The sequence below is a fragment of the Manacus vitellinus genome, unplaced genomic scaffold (genome assembly GCF_001715985.3).
Source record: "Manacus vitellinus isolate BGI_N305 unplaced genomic scaffold, ASM171598v3 scaffold_40_pilon, whole genome shotgun sequence".
NCBI classification, from domain to species: Eukaryota; Metazoa; Chordata; class Aves; order Passeriformes; family Pipridae; genus Manacus; species Manacus vitellinus.
In genome coordinates, this window is record NW_021940541.1 from 153,335 (window position 1) to 173,721 (window position 20,387).

General features: G+C 40.2%; 1 protein-coding gene across 1 annotated transcript in view; it reads right to left on the reverse strand.

Annotated features, from left to right (window-relative positions):
- Positions 1 to 392: 392 nt before the first annotated feature.
- The window catches only part of INPP5A (inositol polyphosphate-5-phosphatase A), a 139,408-nt gene continuing 119,413 nt past the window's right edge, over positions 393 to 20,387 (reverse strand). Inside the window, exons 12-15 of the mRNA XM_018078504.1 lie at positions 7,471 to 7,582; positions 3,341 to 3,409; positions 2,072 to 2,159; positions 393 to 1,978 (exon numbers count right to left, since the gene is read on the reverse strand). Coding sequence (XP_017933993.1) covers positions 2,079 to 2,159; positions 3,341 to 3,409; positions 7,471 to 7,582 — 262 coding nt within the window. The 3' untranslated portion in view covers positions 393 to 1,978; positions 2,072 to 2,078. The remainder of the gene's footprint in view (positions 1,979 to 2,071; positions 2,160 to 3,340; positions 3,410 to 7,470; positions 7,583 to 20,387) is intronic.

Sequence of the window (20,387 nt, forward strand, 5' to 3'; positions counted from 1 at the left end):
GGCTCCCGGCTCCGGCCCGTTCATCGGCACACGAGGCTTCGGTCCCAGCTGGAAAAGGCTGCGGAGTTTTTTTCTGAAACTTGAGGTAATCACGAAGTTTATGGTGGCACATTTCCTGACCTGCTGGGGACTGGCATCTCGTGAACAGCTCGTGAAGCTGCATCCCCTCCGTACGTCAGCGCTCCCACAGCAGATCCTCAGTGCCTTTCCCTCGGTTTGTATTGTGATTCGATTAACACCAGAACTGCATCCTATCATACAGGTTTTCATGTGAAAAATAACCTTGTTAATTGGCAGGAGATTAACAGGTATCTCACTAATAAGAAATGTGACAATTTAATAATTTCCCTGTAATCCCCAATGCCCAAATTAAAGGGGCAGACACAGCCGTGTTCACCATGATTAGTTTTATTGCTTGAGAACCAGAGTACTCATTTCTAAAGGCCTTCAAAGTTATCATGAGTTGAGTTTGCTTAAATAGAATTACTGTGTGGTTATAATGCAACATGGCACAATAACAATACAGAGCTGCAGACACCCTTTGGGCAACGATACTTGATATAAACCGGGTTGTGCTGTTGAGAAAACACTCTGCAAGCGGACATCAAATCATTTTCAGTGGTAGTGATTTATACCAAAATCAAGCATCAATCTAATGCCATCACGCAGTCCATGAACTCTGTAGTGTTCTAAATTAAATCAATAAAACATACATTTGTGTTTCATCAACAGACTCCCTAATCACCTTTTAATGTTGTATTTAGTGGTGGGAGAAAAATGTCTGTAACAAGACTATATTGTAGACTGCACTGAGCTACTAACCAGGAAAATTTACAGTTGGGTTGTTGGTTTTTTTTTCCTTTAACACTGTATAAATACAGTCTGTGTCCAATATAGTTGCTACTTAAAGCAGACTATATTTTTCTTCTCCCGTGTTGTTATTGTTTCAATATAGAATACTTGGCACCAAAAAACAGTAACAAAAGACGGACAAAAACAGTTTACAAAATTCTGGAAAGTTACACCCAAACCTAGCTAAGAACTTCACATTCAATCCTTAATATTACATAGAAAGAAGGGATTATAGGAGTAACAAAGTGAAACTGCTAATATATGTGCTATATAGTATGCTATATATCTGTATCCAGGATGGCATTGCTATATATTATTTATTATATAAATGTTGGTTGTCAATGTACACTTAACTAAACCTGCTAAGACTCCAACACTAACTGCTGATATGGCACTCTCAAGCATTCATATTGGAAAGTATATTTAGCGTAAGTTTGGTCAGGTTTATAAATTATTTATATATCTGTGTATATATACACATACATACATATATATATACACACACATATATATGTATGTATAGAAAGCAGCTGCTGTGTGATTCAAAAACCATGTAACATGGCAGTATAGTAAATAAAATGAGAAAAAAATTATAAAAATGAAAAACAAAATACTAAAACTAAAACACAAACCATAAGCCTTGGTCAACAAAGAAAATACCATTTAAAACCATCAATATCTCTATCTATACAATCCAATGTACAAAACCCCAAAGTGGTAAAGATATATAATGTTAGGCATGATACCTTTAAAAGTTTATAATATGCTGAAATAGCTTTTCCACATTGACAAACACTTATTAAAAGTTGAAAGTCGTGAAATCTAAAATACATAACATCTCTGCTGTCTATTTAGAGTTTTGGCAACAGAACTGTGACATATATATAAAAAATAATTCCACATTTCTACTTGATGTCACATGAACATACAAGACAGTGAGGTATGTGAGGCTTCTCTCGAACAGAGTCCAGATGCTGAAGCATAGTGTACGATCAGCAGTCTAAAAATGTGGCACTCGGGACTGGATTGATCAATACAGCTGTTGGGATTATGGATTTCGGGTGCTGCCTTCCCTCCTACAGGGTGGTTTCACGGAAAATCTTCTCACTTCGTAGGCATCTTTTTCCTGTTGCAGAATTGGCATTTTTTTAAAAAGAAAGATAAACACAGGGGAAATGATGTAGAAAATATAAACGTAAAGGAAAAAGATGATATTTACCACCACATCACTGCACGACACAACACTTGTGCACATTTGCAATAGGTTTACCTGCCCCAGCAGCTATTCGAAAGGACAGGAACACAGGCTGCAGCAAGTTAGGGAAAAATAGAAGTTACACGTTTGAAATAGACACTTTTTTTTTTTTTTTTTACAGTCAGTAGCAAACACAACAAAATGGTGCAATAAGTTTTTGAATTAATCTATCTACAAAATGCACAAGGGAATTACATAATCTCCTCACAGATTTCTGCTCCCACTGAAATCTAAGGGACAATTTTCCACTGATTTCTGTGGGAAGAGAATCAGGTCCCACACACGTCTCCCTTCTGTCACAGAATCAGCTCCACTGGAAGTGCCATGCCACTTCGGTGACAAAGGAAACAAAAATTGCTGTTTCTGGACTGGCTGTCCCGGTGCTGACACACTGAACTTTTCATTTACTGGGTAAGTTAGTAAACTTCTGTATTTTAAAACCTGATTGGGCTGATTCTGGACCAATGCCTTAAGTGCATTCTTCCTTAGAAGACAATGCTCTGTCTCACAAGAACTCTGCCCATGGAAGTAAACAGGGGTATGTATTTGTGAGTCTGGATTTATGTGTGCACACACACGTGTAATTACCCACTATCCCTCTCTGCATTATCATTCAGGAGCCTCAGTGCTGATTTTAGATGGGCTTTCAGAGGTTTCCTCCTACTCCTCAACTGGCTTTTTTTAAAGAAAGTAAATACTCTGATTTGAGGTATTTCTAACTTAGCTTTCCATCCGGTATTTTCAGCAGAGAAGATTGTAAATTTCAGGTATTTTTATTATTTTTAACATCAGGTATTTATGCAATTTTATGTCCTTTTCCTATATTCTTTTTATCAGTTGCTGTTTGAATACGGAACTACCAATATGTTCTTTTTCTAATAAGCACCTAGGTACCAACCTAATTGAAGCTAAGATTTAGAAGCGTCTCTGATAACCCAATGAAATTACTTTTGTTTTAGAACAGTTTTAAGTGCACAGATGGCTCTTCTTTGCTTGCACCGTATCCTGCTTTCATTCCTAGTGCCCATCATCCTGTTCTTTATTTGATTTCCATACAAGCAGCTACTCTGGTACACTGGCTGATTTCAGTTGAATTCAACTTTGAAACATTTTCAAGGCATTACTTTAAAAATAGGGCAGAGATATAATCTCTTTAAAATTAACAGAACCTAGTGCATACATTCTCCTTCCCAATAAAAACTTAGAAGATACAATACTAAAATGTTTAATTACCTTGTGATCCCCCATGCAGACATTTGGCCCAATGTGGTCATATATTACTATCTTCTCATCGTTTTCTGACTAGTTAAAAAAAACCAAAACACAACAAAACACTAGTCAGTCCAAGAATTCTCCAGATTACAGAAACAGAAAGAAACATAGAAATATTGTGCAAATAGGTCAAACCACTTTCTGAATGAGGTGATATTAACACATCTTTGCTTGGCTTCTCCAGAGAAAGTCTGTGTAAAATGAACTTTTATGCCCAGTCCTGCCTGCAGTAATTTTTGTGCAGTTTATGCAGCAATTTGTGCAGTTTGCCCTGAGAACAGAACTCCTGATCTCTCTGCACCTCCTCCCTGCGCTGCAGCCTTGGGAAATGTTCATGGCTGACGCCAGGCTGGGGGAAATGAGGGACTCCTTGGTAGCTGCATTCCAGGCTTCTGTTGCAAAATGCAGCTGGCACATTTGACCAGTCTGTTTTTAAGAACAACACACAATTTTCATTGAGTTAGGTGTGATAAATGTTATTCTCTGAATTAAATGCAATCCACGTTGCTTTATAAGAGCATTTGATTTCATCATATAGGGGATTTTAAATGTTCAGAGAGATGAATGATTATTTTCAGGTTATGAATATAATCTTTAACAATTTCTCTGAGATAAATTTCTTCATCTGAAAAAAAAGCATTCAGTGATTTTAAGAAAATCAGCAAATGAAAGATGACATTCCTCCAGTCTCTATTATGAATTGCTTTCATTTTGTTCCATGTCGAACTTTACTCTCACACACCGACTTCTTTAGCATTTGTAGCTTAATGAACAATAAAATGTACTCATCTTTCTGCTGTTTGCAATAAATGTGATTTGGAGGGTCTGTTTTGAATCTCTAACACTGCACTTCAGGAATAAATAGAAACACTTTGCCATACAAGACAATTTCTTATTATGCTAATTCTATAAGCTAATTAAGTCTGCAATCTGCACACTCTCCAGTCTCTAATACAATCATAGATGCACTTTAAACTAGTTGGCAATACTAATTTATTTTGTATGAAACAGTCAAGACTTTCCCATCTGTAATCAGTCAAGTTTGACTGGGCAATAACTTTATATAAACAGTAGCATTTAGGACTATAAAGTTAAAACTGAATTATCTTTAATGCAGTAAGGAAGCTTAAGGTCAGATTTACTTTATAGCACGGTTGCCTGCCAAAAATGTAAAAACATAACCTTCTGCATTGTATGCATGAGCACTTTCCAATATTTCAAGATCATAATGCCACCAGTATCGGAAGTGGGGATACATTCATCAAAAGCGACTTGATAATTTACAAAGGCAGCATAAAATTGTGGATTTTCAACTGCATAATCTTTAGACAGATAAACAAATTACAGCAGTGCACAAGCAGAAACAATATCCACTTGGCTGAGCATTCATTACTTCATGCGATCAGGCATCAGCGCAGCTCCCGAGCAGTGGGCAACCTTTGGTGGTTTAGGGCTCAGGAAGCATAAAATAACATGATGGTGAGGTAACCGACCATGGCATGATAGATGATGTTGCATGAAAGCTGTTTACAGCCCCATGTCTGTACAATCTGTAATGCCTACTGTGTAGCTGAGCACACCGTACAGTGGCAATTTGTGCACACTATCCTTTCCTTACCTGGGATTTAAATGCAGATTTATTACAGTTTTGGTTTGAAATAAAATACAGAACTGTTAAGGCAGAAAAATAAACTATTTGCCTATACGAAAAATTAATACAGCAAAATAACTGCCTGCTTAAGAATATTTAATAGATAATTACAACAAAAAACCCTTTAAAAATTCAAATAACATATTTAAAGGATTTGTTACAGTCTAATCAGTTAATTAAAATTGGCTTTTACTTTCTTCACAGTTTCTTTTAAAGCTTCAAAGCCCAGGTCTGGAGTAAATTCTCACTGCAAGGCCAGTGCTGCTTCCTGTGCAGAACCACAGAAACCTGTAAGGTCGTTTTGCCCTTTCCTCTATCAGCTCAGCATTCTTTTCTAAGGACTCTTTTCTGGGCCAGAATCCCAGGTTGGCTTTGGGCTGGATAACTCCTGTGCTGGTACAGACCGACTGGTTACAGCCCTGTGCCAGCCTGGCCTCACCAACACCCGTCACTCTGTTTCTGGAGATGCCCCAAACTGCCTGATCACAGTTTGCAAATGCAAAGCTCCGGAGACAGAATTCTGTGCACTTTTAAAGGTAAGCTTTGAGTGATCCAACTGACTGGGTTTTTGTTACACAGACACTGGGAATTGGGTAACTCACCTCACAGTTGCAAACTTCTCCAGTGCTCTAACTTTGTTTTTCTTTGTTTAATTTTCTCCCATTATATCCAAGTTATAGCCCTCTAGATAATCAGAAAGAATTCCTTTCCCTCTGTAGTGTTTACACTCTTCAAGCCTTTGTGTACACTTCTATCTCCTTATTCATAGCTTTAAGAAAAAAATCTTCCCTCATTGGCCACTCTTTCCATGGTTTTAATCCTTTGTTCTTCAGGAATTTCATGGGCACCAAGTACCATCTGTAATATTTTGGGTAAAATCTCACTTTTTCACATGATATTTTTGTATAAGAAGATCAAATAACACCGATTTTGACATTACTATTTGACTATAAAGCCTATATTTCTCAGAAGCTTCACAGGTTTTTTTAGTAAATACTGCAGTAAATGCACTGTCTAAAATTTGGGTGAAACTCTGAGATGATGTGCAGACGACTTCTTACACATTAAAGTGTGTGAGGAAGTGCATTGACTTGAAATTCGAGTAACTATGGAAAACATGTTCCCAGCCTTTCAGTGAGTTATATACTGCAAAGCAAACAGTCTAATCATGAGATAAATAACCCTGATGAGAGAGAAACAGAAGGTTATAAACTTCAGGAGAGCAAGTTTCAAGGGTGTAATTAATTTAAACAGGCGAAAAAAAAAGCCATGAAGCTGTAGGACACGGATTTACTTGCAAAGATTATTTTCTGTAATTCACTCCCATTAAACTGCATTAATTATACAGGAACACACAGACAGACACGTGACTTTGGGCAATTTGGGGTTTGGAAAGTGTTACAGTCACTGAGTCTGGTCAGCAAGACCCCCTCGCTGCAGCAGTGCTGGAATGTGGCAGCACATCCCTTCCTGCATCATGCCCACAGTCAGAGGGGCAGGAAAACCAGCTGGGAGCAGAAAGATGTGGGAGAGATCTCCTCGGATCCCACACCCCTTCCCTGCTCTGTTCTGGCCCTCAAGGCAGAGTGGAGCAAGGAGAGAGGAAACATCAAAAAAGGAAAACTTGAAGGGTCCTGAACCATATTTAGGTCATTTTATTTTGGACAGAGCATCACCAAGTTTACCCAACCTATATACCCTAAAATCACGAGAGGAATTGCATGTTCTAAAAATGTTCCACAACTGTATCTTTAAGGCTCTAATGGAATGTCTAAATGTAGGCACCTAATCTGTATACCAGAGTTAGGGACCTGCTGGAGACTGCCCTCAGTCAGTGGACAGTGATAGATTTGGTCCATCTAGGACTTGACATATTCTTGGGAACACCTTGAGATATCTACCCCTCTGGTAACTCAGGTACCTCCAGCTGTTGCTGGATAGGTTTTTTTCTCAATTACATGACTTCTCAGCCAGCACCACTCATACCTGCTTCTATCTGTGTCCCTGCTTAATCTCTGGGATGGGCAGTGCGGTTGCTTATGTCACTGTAGGGTTGACAGGGCTGGGGCACTAGTGGGGCCTTTGTATTTTCTATTACTGTCTTTAAAGCAGGCAGTTTCCCAGTGCTGTGCTCCCAGTACAGCACTGAGGAGCACAGAGGTGGCACAGGACAGAGGACAGGCAGCCAGCGTGGGCAGCTCAGACACCAAAAGAAGCACTTGGGAAAGTTCATCTTTTGGTCACTGCCAGCAGGTTACTGGGGACAAATCCACCCTCTGGGGTGCAAAGCACTGGAAGCACCTCCCTTCTCTTAGTGCCATGGTGTGCTGTCTCCACCCTGGAGACTGTCTGCCACAGGCAGACTCAGGGACAGGCAGTGTCTCCCAGCCCCAGCTGCCCAGGGTGCAGAGGCAGCTGGAGGCTGCAGGTCTGTACTTACTTTCAGAATGAGCTCCTTGGCTGAGTGGGACATCAGGATTCTGTCGCACCAGGCTGGACATCTCGTGTTCATGTACTGCTTTCCCTGGCTAGAATCCTCACTGTAGGGATAACTGCAAACAAATCCCAACCACATCCATCAGTGACTCTTTGCAAAGCATCCTGAAACCTCTGGCTCAAAGGGCCACACTAATTAGAAAATTTCACTGGCAAAAAGCAGCTCTTCTGGACACCTCTTGTACATGTTTTTCCTTCTCCTCCCCCCTTCCTTTTCATGTGCTTTCTCAATGTCTCTTCTCAGATCTACAACTCTACATGTTAATATGTTAAGACACACACAGTTTTGAAAGTCTCACCTCCTACCTTGTGCATGTGAGAGTGTTTAAAGACAGCAAACTGTTTATCTATGTGAAAGTAGGAAAATCAGTTCAACAACAACTTCAAATCAGGCACCTGACTGTGACAATGGAAAATGTATAGACAGAAGATGAAAAAGGAAATCTAAGAAAAAAAAAAAAGGTTCATCTCATTGGATTTCTTTGTAGGATTCTCTCAAGGAGAGTTATCCAGGAACAATTTACAGAAAACAGAGTTCAGAGTGCTGGGATCACTGCAGCTGTACAAACCTCCCCTGGACAGATTCTTTTAGAGTGACAGAAAGGAAGACAGGACAAGACAGCAGGTTTTGCAGGGGATTCCTTCAGAACTAAGGAATCAGGAATGTGGTTTAAGGAAAACTATGCTGACTACATAAGATCCTGCAGCTCTCTATGAAATTGTGTTAAGAAAAAGTATATTATTTTGTAAAGACATCTTGAATAGAAGCCGATTAAATGGTAGTTACACTCTGGGGTCATCATAAACATGCTGTGGCATCTCCAGTGCATTCTAACATAGCTTTAAAAGGCAAAAGAAACTGTTTATTTTAATCTACAGGACCTAACTAGAGTTAACACACCTGTGTGAGCCCACAGGCTGAAATCTTCTGAAGCACCTGAAGGGCAAACTCTGGCTCCACCTCAGCAGGCTGAGGCCAAAGTTCTTCTCGTCTCTTCCAAATGTTCTCACTGGTTTAGTATGACAGAACTTTGCATTTGATGATGGCTCATCACGCTGTAAGGCCCCCTGTTTTCCAAAATGGCATGGAGGATTAGCCAAAGAGGGGTTTTAAAGAAATCCAGAGGGTTTGTGACAGGCTCAATTTCTTGAATATTGGGCCTGAACGAATTGAAGTTTGCCCTTGATAAATGTCTTAAAAAAAAATAAATCTACATATGTCTGTGTGAGTGCATTTAAAATGACATTTGCATTTTATTCTGCTTATCACTGAATTCATAAAGGAAGTACTGAAGTTTTTCTGATATGTGTGTTAATATAAAATTTCTGGTATTGTAACAAAAGGGTTTGCATGCTTGAAGAGAAACTTATTTACCACCCTGCTTGGTGTGATACTCTGAAACGGAGACATATAGCTCTCTACCAAATGGGTTTACAAGCTACACTGCCATTACAAAGATTAGCCATGGCAAACGTCCAAGAAAAGCGTACTGAGCGTATTGGAACAAACCAGTGATCTCAGTACCTTTTCCACCTCATCAAACCTAACAAGACTCATTTTCAAAACATATTATGAGAATTCAATTTGCTGCTTCACTGACATACAGAAGTACAGCTTATTTCTGAGTGTCTGTGAAATATTTTGATGATGTAATACTATTGGTAGTAGAAGCTCTTTGTCTGCAATTTAAGGGTTGACTTTTTCTCGTAACCTCTTACTTTAGTTACTCCAGAACCCCACACAGCTGAAGCTACTTTCTGTGACTTAAGGTATAAGAATCAATCACATTTCATATAATCCTTCCTTTTACAGTATTAACTGTATGGCTTTTGAAGCACGATGTTCCATGCCTAGAATGATCTGTTACTGCTATGTGTTACAGCATTTCACCCAAGAGCCTATATTCTATGAAATGGTATTTATCAATTTGCTTTATTGATCTTAATGTTATCTCAGGGTGAAAACTTCTGCCAATTTTTCAAGGTCTTCAGCACTGATCACCCAGTCAAGAAGTTACTGTAGTTTACAAGTATCTTTGACAAACCAGATTTTTAATGGCTGGGACAGAGATAAAAATAAATGCTGCAAAAGTTATCCAGACAAAATGACCTGTAGGTAATAACACAATACAGTGGGGTAAGCTCTTCTTTTTATAAGGCAGAATCCTTCCTTCCAGCCAGAAGTGTGGAGGGTTCTGTCTTGCTGCACTCTAATAAGGCTTCTCTCTCCCTCCAACCCCTTTGGTGTGTGCCAGTCCCATTCTCAGTGAAATGCTGACACTGACATAATAAGAAATCCTGATGAGATACATGCCCAAAAAATAAAGGCAAGTAACTATTTGATCTCCTCCTTCATGCTCTAGAGGGGTCAAAAGCACTTTGGAATATGCACGATTCTTTTACAGATGGGCAAACAGTGGTCATAGCTAAATAGAACTCAAAATTCCTATGAGGGCTTCTTTTTTTGTGATTCACTGGATTGTGGGTACAGGATATTTTAGTTTATTATATATTTATATCTCTTTCAAAGAACACTGTAAATTTAAGGTTCTGTGCATGCAAAAAGCAGAACTATTCTTGTAATATCATCTTCCAAAAGATATTAAGCATAAGATTGTCTACAATCAAGTGTATTAAATTACCTTTGTTTGCTGGCATCTCCAGCCTCTTTTAACATTCACTCCAGGCAAGTAAGGAACTCACTGTTCTTAATTCAAAACTTAGTAATTCTAGTTAACAGATTTTCTGATCTGTGAATTGTATAAATAATTACAGGTTTGATAAAAACAACTGCAGATCTGATAAAAATAATTTTAAAGGCCTTTACCCCAAATAATCAAAAGTAAAAAAATCCAGTATCAGTCTCCCAGAGGGCAAGCATCGTGCCATCTTTCTGTGCTTGCATCATTAGTCTTAACCACAGTGACTGTGGTAGAGGAAAAGGGAGAACCAACTCTCCATGTCCCAGAATTAGACAGGAAAGGATGTATTTTTCTCCCCTTTCAGAAGAATTCTGCCTCAATCACAATCCACCTTTTGCAATGCAGAGAAAACAGTGATCTTGGGAACAAATAGCAAGTGCTTGTGTAAAAGTGATGACATAACAGATAAAGGCCTCCAGGTACCACTGAAACATAAACAGATATAATGCTCACACATACAAGTGCTATAGGTCAGGTAAGGCTGTACACACTTCCTAACCTTAGGATTCTGTATGGTTACAGATGATGTAACCATCATAACCATCATCAGCAGTTTGTTACACACACTATTACATCTGTTTAAAAATACAATGGGGAAATGAGGAATTCCATGTCGAACAACTTTTCTGCCCTGATTAAAACAGTAGCAAAGTTGGAATTTAGGACCTTAACCACTCATGTCAGCAGAGTAATTAATAGCAGAAATAGTCTGATATTCTCTGTGCATGCCAGACAGTAGAGTTACGCAAAATGCACTTTGACTGTGACTGCCCTGGATGATGGAGGGACAGGCAGTTTTGGAGCTGGAGCATCTCTGTGAAAGGCCTGTACAATTTATCTCCAGTTGTTTAGGATTTGCTTTCTCTCAATATGCTGCTTCTAGCTGCTTTTCCATCTTATTTCACAAACTTTTGTTTCAGTTACACTTATTTAATCAGGATTACAGTCAAGTGGGCTTTCTGAATAAAACTTCCAGCAACATCACTCATATAATGCTCAATGTTCTTGAAATTTAACCAAACACTTTGATGAATTGCTAACTCTGTTAATAAGGAGCAGGCTGTCCAATGAACTACTGGTGTCACAGTCAATAAGGATGAGAGCTACTTGGCAACTGTTTAGGGAAAATAAACCATTAAGAGGGCCAGTAATATCAGAGCACTACTGCTGTTGACAGGTATTGTCAAAGATGATTAGACACCTTTACAAAAATGCTTACTCCAGGGTGAAAAGCCTTCTGACATCGTAAACCATCCTGTCAGCAGAGCCTTAACTTGAAACACATGCCAACAATGCTGTGTATATAAATGTCTCCTTAACCGGCATTTCCAGTGAGGAAAAATGCTCCTAATGAACTCTTCTCTTGTGTGAGAATGGATAAAATCTGTTAGTGACATGGGTGAAATGTACTTTCTAACAGGAAACAATGAATTCCCTTTGGAGGACTCTCACCTTTAACAGTTTGCTCCCAGCTCATGGAGAGCACAGGCGACATGTCCTGCTCCTGGAAACGCTCCGGGCGCTGCTCTGGGGACTCTGCTTTCTACACTCTGCATACTTCCAGTGGCAGTGGAGGAAATGTGGCAGCACCCACCGGGCGACAGTGGGGAAAATTCAGCTGTTTGATCTTTTTTAGTACGACAAAGGCCATTTTGAACAACTGTGCACTGTACATCTAGGTTCAAATGCAGATGCCTCGGCAAACTTGATCACGTTTCAGGGAGTGGAAATGCCTCCTACTCAGAGACCCCTTGTGCTCATCTGTCAATTGTCCCCACATTTTATATCACTGACTTTTTTCTAATACAGAATATTTAAGATGGAAAAGAATTATAAAGTGTCAATGAAAATTGAGCTCTTTATGGGAAGAGCTGAGATACAGTTTTGATTTGGTCTGTTTGATTTCTGAACTTGGGTATGAGTACTCACATTTACTACACCTTCTCTCACTTTTAAGTCTTTCTATTTACATTTGACATTGAGAGAGAACTTCAAAAGCGAAAAAATTCCAACCACTCTTCATCACAAAATTATTTACTATTTTTGTATTTTCTAAGAAAATGGAGGAACAATTTATCTTCAGCTCTGACACACTCTTAGATTGCCTAAGTTACTTTTACCCAAAGCAAGGATAGTGAATGTAGACTGCCAGTTCAACCTTTGGGTGCTCCAAAAGTTCTAAGGCCAAAGATACAAATAAAAATATTTTCATGCTTTTAATTGACACTCAGCATTAGTGTGAGCTGGTACAGAGTGTGATTTCAGTAAAATATCATTCGACCAATCAAAGTATGATATCTAATTTTTGTCAGCTTCTAGATCCTTAGTTTCTTCCTCCAAATTGAATTACCATTTTTTATTTCCCTGAACGTGAAAGGGAGATTTGCATTCCCTAGTCCTCTTCCTAACAAATGACTCCATGTAATTTATCTTCATATGCTCATCTTAGGCAGCAGATCTAAGCAGAGCAGTAAGAAACATTGCTGTTTGAATTAAATTAGCTGCTTCATATGTACCAAAACACTAACAAGTCTTGGTGATGCTCTGCGAGCCAACTGGCCACGATACACGTCTCACTTCAGCCAAATCAGGAGGGCAAACACAGTAGTTAAAGTACAATGCGTTAAACAGCTGCTACTTGCACAGGCTACACTAACACCATGGTGATCACACCAACAATTGGAGTCAAAGGTGACAGTGGGAAGGGGGGGTGACCCGGGCAAACCAGCAGCAAAGGGCAAGAAGGGTAAACAGGACTCTAGCCCTGAGTCTGGGCACAACACAAAACAGGAGGGGTAATGACATGGTGGCTTTCTCAGAGTCTTTCTTACGGCTTTATGTTGGGCATATTGCTTTTTGGCTTAACTCACTTCTTTGGAAAATCCAGGTCTGTAATATGCTTCAGAGTGAGTGCTCCTGGATCACCAGTGTCACTCTAGACCTTTTTCCATTTAAAAAACCAGCACAAACCCAGAGCCCCTTCGTTTTTCCAGAGAGCAAAATGCAGCCCTTCACTTTCTGCCCAGAACAGTGCCCATAGTGGAGATCTCCCCTTGCTGCTGATAAACGTGGCCCGGCCACACTCTGGTGCTGCCATGGGCTGGTCCCAGCCCAGAGCCCCTCTGTGGGACCAGAGCCTGCCCAGGGCCAGAGACTGCCATGTAGCTGATGGAAACCAGCATGCTGTGCTCTCTGTTCCATCCCAGAGCCATGGGGAGGCCCAGCTAACAGACGTGGGTTATTTGGCAATACTAAAATGGATTATTGGGCAATACCAGTGCATCGGTGAGGGGACACTGAGGGACACATTCTATTGTTTTAATAACAGTAATGTTGTGCCCCACTCAATGTGTGCAATACTGCTACTGTTACAAGTGGATAAGTGGAATTATGAATAATGTTGGCTTGTTTGGAAGGACCCAGTGCTGGCTTGTTACAGCAGAACAGCCTGATATTACTGCATGTGACTGTGCTTGAGCTCATGGCTTTTTCTAAGAACGTTCCTGGCTTAGAGCACATTACTTTGGGGCTGTAATCTATAAAGTCTCATACTGGAAAAAAATAACTGGGGAGCCGAAGCAAGAGATGGGGCAGGGTTCAGACTCCAAACTACTGGGCTCTTGAGAAGCATGTTCAGACAGGAATACAACATGGACAGTCTGGCTGGCAGCAAAGTCCACAAGCTCTTTAGAATTTGCTTTCCTTTCTGCTTGCAGTATGGTCTATGGTCCTTACCTCACACCTGGTGTACAGTAATACTCAGTCCTTGAAACTTTTTTTTACATCATTGATTTTCCTTTCTTTTTCTCTTTGCCACAATTCCTTAAACCAAACAGAACTGCTTACCTGGGTAATTCTCTTCAGTTTCTCACAAATTAAAGAAACACCCTATTTCAATTTGGAAATTAATTGAGAATGATGGTAAGAGTGGCACTGGTTTAATATGAGGAGAAAAATGGAGATAAGATCTCTCTGAAAAGCCATTGTAATGATTAAATTCTAATTGTTTCGGAGGAAATGACAGCTGTCTCTCTGCTTCCAGCTGGGAAGCTGTTTCTGTACTCCAGTCTTGCCTACTGGAAGCACCCAGACAACTGCATCATGTCCTGTGGGAATTTGTTCCTTGGGGGCTGAGAGATCTACATGCCATTTCAGATACCTAACTAATACCTGGGAGGCGTTTTACAGTAGGTACTGTAGGCACAAGTAGGTATTTGTTCAGTGGACAATAATTCTTAATTGGTAAAAAAAAAGTTATAAAAGTACCCAATAAAGCAAGCACTGAAATAATTTAGGGCTTTCACACTTTTTAATCTATTTGAGAGTCCAACTCCCCCTTTGGTGGGACAACAGGACCAAGTAGTGTTACTGAGGTGATATTCTAGGAAATGGGAATCCTAGAATAATCCTTGGCTTAATCCTTGGCTTTAAGAGTACAGCAGGCAGTGTGTGTGTGACCTGAGAACATGCAGTGAGGATACTGGAAAGGAAGGGCAGCCTGCTGACACCTAAACCATAATTTTGTCCTTCTATTTCACACCCAAGGGTGACCTCGGGGCTCTGTGCACTGGTGCCCTCGGGGCTGGGTACAGCAGGCAGGGCTGTTCTGCTCTGGACAGTCTCTGCAGAAGGCAAGGAACAAGGGAATGCTCTGGGCTTGGCTTCGTGCAGAGCAGGCAAATCAGACCAGAAAAATGCATGTACCGCTGTGCAACCTACTAGAATAGAGAAAGGTCATGGGACAAAATACAAGGGCAGAGAAAAACCAGATTATAGTCTAAATAAGATTCTGGCAGAACCAGTGCCAGAGAGAATTCCAAAGGAGAAACACTCTGCCGAGAGTAAATGAGATTCAACCTGTCTCCTGGTGAGAGGTGTCAAAGCCAAGATACTGCCAGTGCAGAGGGTGTGCTTGAGAAAAATATCACACAGGGGGTATCTAAGACACAAACGTATGTCCAACCAGTAAATTACATGACAGCCTAATTCAACAACAAGAGTAGGTCACTTTAAGAGAATGATTAATACATGAGATTGCTGTGCATGCAGCCTTATCTGAGAGCAAACCTTGTACGTGGGCGTGAACTCTTGCTAAAGTCAGCTCCTATCTCTGCTATACAACAGCTACAAGAATAATTATAATAATTAATGGAGAACAGTGATAAAGGTAACAATTGCCCACCTGTATATTGACAGACCACAGTGTTGTTACTTCTTTTTTCACACCTCCTGCCCTTTGCAGTGATTGCTGAGTACCATGAAGTCCTTTGCAGCCTCACACTGGGCTGTTTGCTCACAGCCAGGCTGTTCAGCCTGTGAGTGACAGAGCTTACAGAGTTTAAAATGCTGAATTGTATTTAGTCTCCAATGGCTCAGGTTGCTATGGGCTACATTAGATCACAAAGGGTAATGAGATGAAAACATGAATATTCACCATATAAAGCAAAAGGCCTCAAAATATAGGAGTATAGGAATGGGTGAATAATGTCAGAAAAATACTCTATTGGCAAGATTTTTTACAGCCTGTCTAAGGCAGCAGGCTTGCCATGCAGCCCGTGGTTCCTCGTTAAGCTGTGACCCCCCTCCCAGGCTGCCATGCCTTTGGCACATCTCAGGAGGATGAGGAAGGGCTGGGTTCTGAAAGGGCAGAGAAGGCTGGCCTGGGCTGTTCTCCCTGGGCAGAACCCGCCAGGAGCCCCACAGACACAGCACCAGCACAGAGATGTGGGGTCCACAGCAGGTGGGATAAGGCTCATTCACTGCATCCCTGGCACACTCCTCTGAGGCATGGGCATACAGGGGGTGAGCTGACATGGCTCAGGCACATGTACTAAGAACTGGAAGGAACTCAGAATTGAAGAGGAATTTAGGAAAATACCGGGATATCAAGTACCCCACTGAACAGAGAGGAGATAACTGACAGGCCTGCAGATGCTGTCAGTGTTACAGAATCACAGAATCAAGGAATGGTTTGGGTCAGAGGGGTCCTTAAGCTCTGTCAAGGCTTTGTTCTGGATGTTTCTGAGGGGTGACTACCTGAGCACCCCTCCTCTGCACTGCAGAACAATGGTCACCCAGGGCTGAAGGGAGAATTCACATCACATCAAGCAGACGTGTCTTAAACTAAATGACAGTACTGAACTGGAGAAAAACAATAGATCTGAGTTTCCTAAGTATGCCTGCAGAGATGCTGTTTTTAGATGTGGCTGCAGGAGAGCTCAGAAGTGGCTCTTGAATTCTTCCCACATTCAAAGTTAACTTGAAGGTCCTGAAGCACACACGGAGGATTTGCATTAACTTGGTATGGAGGCAGTTCTCTTCCCAACACCAACTGAGAAGAGGTGTTCAGGGATGTTCCTGTTTCCTCCAGGGCTGGCTGGACCTGACAAATACAGCAATACCAGGAGAGGCCTTGGGTAGTTCAATTACTTGCAGAATTATGTGTACTATTGCTTAGAGACAAGCAAGAATTCAGTAGTTTACCAAAAATACTGTGAAGTATTCTTGGCTTAGTACAGAGTCTCCACTTTCTACAGTGGACTCTTTTTTATGCTTTCTACAACATCAGAATTTTACTTCTAGAAACCATTAGCACAGGGAGTAGAAAGAAAATAAGAAAAGGTTTATATAAAGTTCAGTTTTTAAAAACTGGTATTAAAACCTAATATAGTAGCTGGGAATATGCAAAGACCTATTTTTTTGCCAAGACCTGTGATGAGAAGATCCTGAGATGTTTTCTCTGACAGGTGATAAGAGTTAAGTGGTCCTCTCTGGTTACTGGATGTGATTTACAGTGAGCTGAGAAGAGCAAGTAACAAACTGCAGGACAGCAGACTGCACATGGACTTTGAAGAGCAAAATGAAACCAACAGCTAGAAACATAGTGAAGAACAAAAATCCAGCAGGATATTACAACCCATCATTTCATTATGGAATTTTATAGTTAAAAAATTGCTCCAAGAAGTCAACATTTCTATCCCTACCTACATTGAAATGCTAACTTGGTGTCATGAAAACCTAGAAATGAGAAGGGCTGACAGCTTCAGAGTTTTAGGTCCCTAAATAAAAAGGGAAGAAGAATCTTGAGCTTTTTAAACAAGTTTGCATTTTTTCATGCTCTAGATAGTGTACTTTATGAGAAAGCACATAAAAATGCCTTTTGTTTTCCTCACTTGCTAATCTTTTATTATTCTCCCTAAATCCCAGACACCGAGAGTGGTAACTCTTCTCTATTGCTCCTGTACCATCTCAGATGGTCAGCTTCCCAAACATTTATGAATATGGGAGTTTTTTATCAAAGTATTAAGGCAATTTAGCAGTTCCTTAGTACAGTGACTTCCTTAAAAAAAACTTATCAGTATAAAGATATATGTCTACATGACCACCATGGCTTCTTTTGAAATTAAGAAAAATGGACAGAGAAATTAATTGTAAAAGGTGCAGATACATTAATATAAAACACTTAACACAGAAATGCAAAAAAAGTCCTCTCCATGCAGATCAGTACAACAGAAGAACTCCTTCCATAATTCCAAATGAGAACTGGGAATATGCAAGAGTCACTGGTTTTCCCTGGGCACAAAGCCCCTGATTAACGATGGGCACTGGGTGTGCAGGTGGGACTGGGACCTCATGCTGCCCTTGGTGGCAGGCAGGGCAGAGGAGTCAAACAGGGTCACTTCAGGGCAGCCTGTTTCTACCTGGTTCTACTTACACCTGAGGAACCAGATCATGGTGTCAGGCCACTCTAGGAGGAGCGTGTAAACAAACTCCTAAAACTGCCCAGGGGAAAATTTTGACCCCACTGACGTTAACTACAAAAATACCACTGACTCAAAGGAGAAAAGCTTTCAACCCCAGGCCAGGTATGGCAGTGTATCAGCAAGATCTCACGATAAAGTCCAGAGAATAAGCAGCTTATGCTGATAAAAAATGAATTTATAAGTAACTTAATCTGCTGTGGCTCAAAGGGCTGTGACCTTTTCCATCTATCTCAAGAGTACATTGAATTTCCAGCATCCTTTTTGAGGGAAAAAGTTACAAGTAAGACAGAAATGCAACTGTGCTATTGATTTGTAGAACTCTATACACAAATTAGGTGATTAACTGTATGCATGAATGATAAAGCAAATGAAAGAAAGATAAAACTGTCCTGACTGCCCTTTCCTTTTCTGGGAGCTGTGAAAGGCAGGACTAGACCTGTTCAGTAGTGTTTTAACGGAGGTACTGTCTGCATCCCATGATGTAAGTCTGGAACACCAAGGATCAAGAACAGAAGCAGAGTATGATTCATAGACTAAATCAGTGGACCGTAATTAAAATCTCATGTATAAAACAAATTCTGAAATACTACTTAAAGGCTATCATTACAATTGCTTACAACTTCCTTCTAAATTCCAGTGCTTGCTAACTAAGCCCCTAAGCCCGACACAGAAGTGACCAGGGCTTTCTCTCTCCCTCCCTTTGGTGACAAAGCCCTTGTTTGATGCATTTGCAGAACAAGCAGATACAAGAAGCCTAACTATACAGGACTCCTGTATATCCTCCTTTGGTTAAAAATACAAAATACAGTATGACTGGATATATGACGAACGTATATTAAACTTGTATTTACACATTTACAAACTGTATACAAAAGTAGCTAAATCATCATAAGCTACAGAAAAGAAAAACAAAGGAAAAATGGAGGAAAAACTACTGGAAGTGAAACCAAGACATTTAGGCCATATATTTAATGTCTTTATTTCATCAGTGAAAAGGTTCCAAGTTAAAAAGAAAATGTCCTACTTTAAAACCATTGCTATCTGCCCATTCAAAATACCTGATTTTGCAGTTAATAGCACACTGTGGTCATTATTTCAATACAAAGAAAAATGAATCGTATTATTTGTTTGGGGACAATCAATGAGTTTGGTTGCACGGATAAAACTATCACACTGACCTGCAGTAACTCCTACAGCTCTGCAGGACCTCACTCACTTCCTGAGCCTGGGGCCGTGCAAGGACCATGGGAGGGGCATCAGGAAGCCCTGGGCACATGACACAGGACATGAGGAGGGACGGGTGAAAAAAGCACCCTAACGTAAATCCAGTTTGCTCTTTGCAAATGCATGAGTTTAGCCTGTTGGTTTTACATATTGTATTATTTTGCAATATTCTCATATTCAATTCTCATATTTTATCAATATCCTCTGCTTAAGTTTGAAGAAATTTTGTGTTACATAAACTCAGCATTAGCATCCCTTCCATGTCAGCTTTCAGTACATAAAAATCTATTCCTATTTATTATTATATTAACTAGTTGTTGAGGAAACAGAGTGAGTAGGACTAAGACACACAAAGTATTCACACCAAGCTTCTGATCTTTGCATGATGCTGAACTGCACTTACAGAGTGGGCTGAGGACTCTGCAAACTGTTCATGCAACAGCATATGTTTGCCAAGCCTTGCTCTGGCTGAAAGCCCTAATGTTGGAGAAATCAAGTACGAGAGTTCGTCTGACAAAAAAAAATCTTATCACTTCCCCTCACCTCCTTTTCCCTGAGCAGGTACATGACGAGTGGGACACACTCAGATGTACACACTGCTGGTCTCCTGTTACCATCCTCAATCAATAAGGACAATTTAGAGCGGTGGTAACCTCTCTGTGCATACTCCCACTGTCCCAAGGGATCAATACAATCAGTATCGCAGCTGGCTGCTGAGAAGTAATGAGATTATGATCACTAAAAGGCAAGCTTTCCAAATTTTTTCTTAGTGTATGCCAAAACATTATACTTTTCTATCTGTCCATAAAGGATAAAATAGTAATATTTAAAAATACTGTATCTATAAAAAAGGAAGTATATAAAAAGCATGGGTTTATCTGTCCTTTTTCCATAATTTCTTCAACTTTTTCTTTGCGAATGCAGTATTTCTTTCCCTTAAAAGCGACTGTGAGATTTGACTCCTTCATTCTTGGAAAGGGATCATACATGTTTAAAATGGCACCAAATTTTCCACAGGTTTCCCCTGATCAGGACTGCCACTTGCAAAAAGCTTGCGTTCATATGATAATAATAGTAGTCACGGTTAAAATTCACCTCAGGGATGCAGCTGATAAAAATCATGCATGGGTATTAATCCAGCCAAGTTATTCTAACAGTCTTAGCAGTTATAT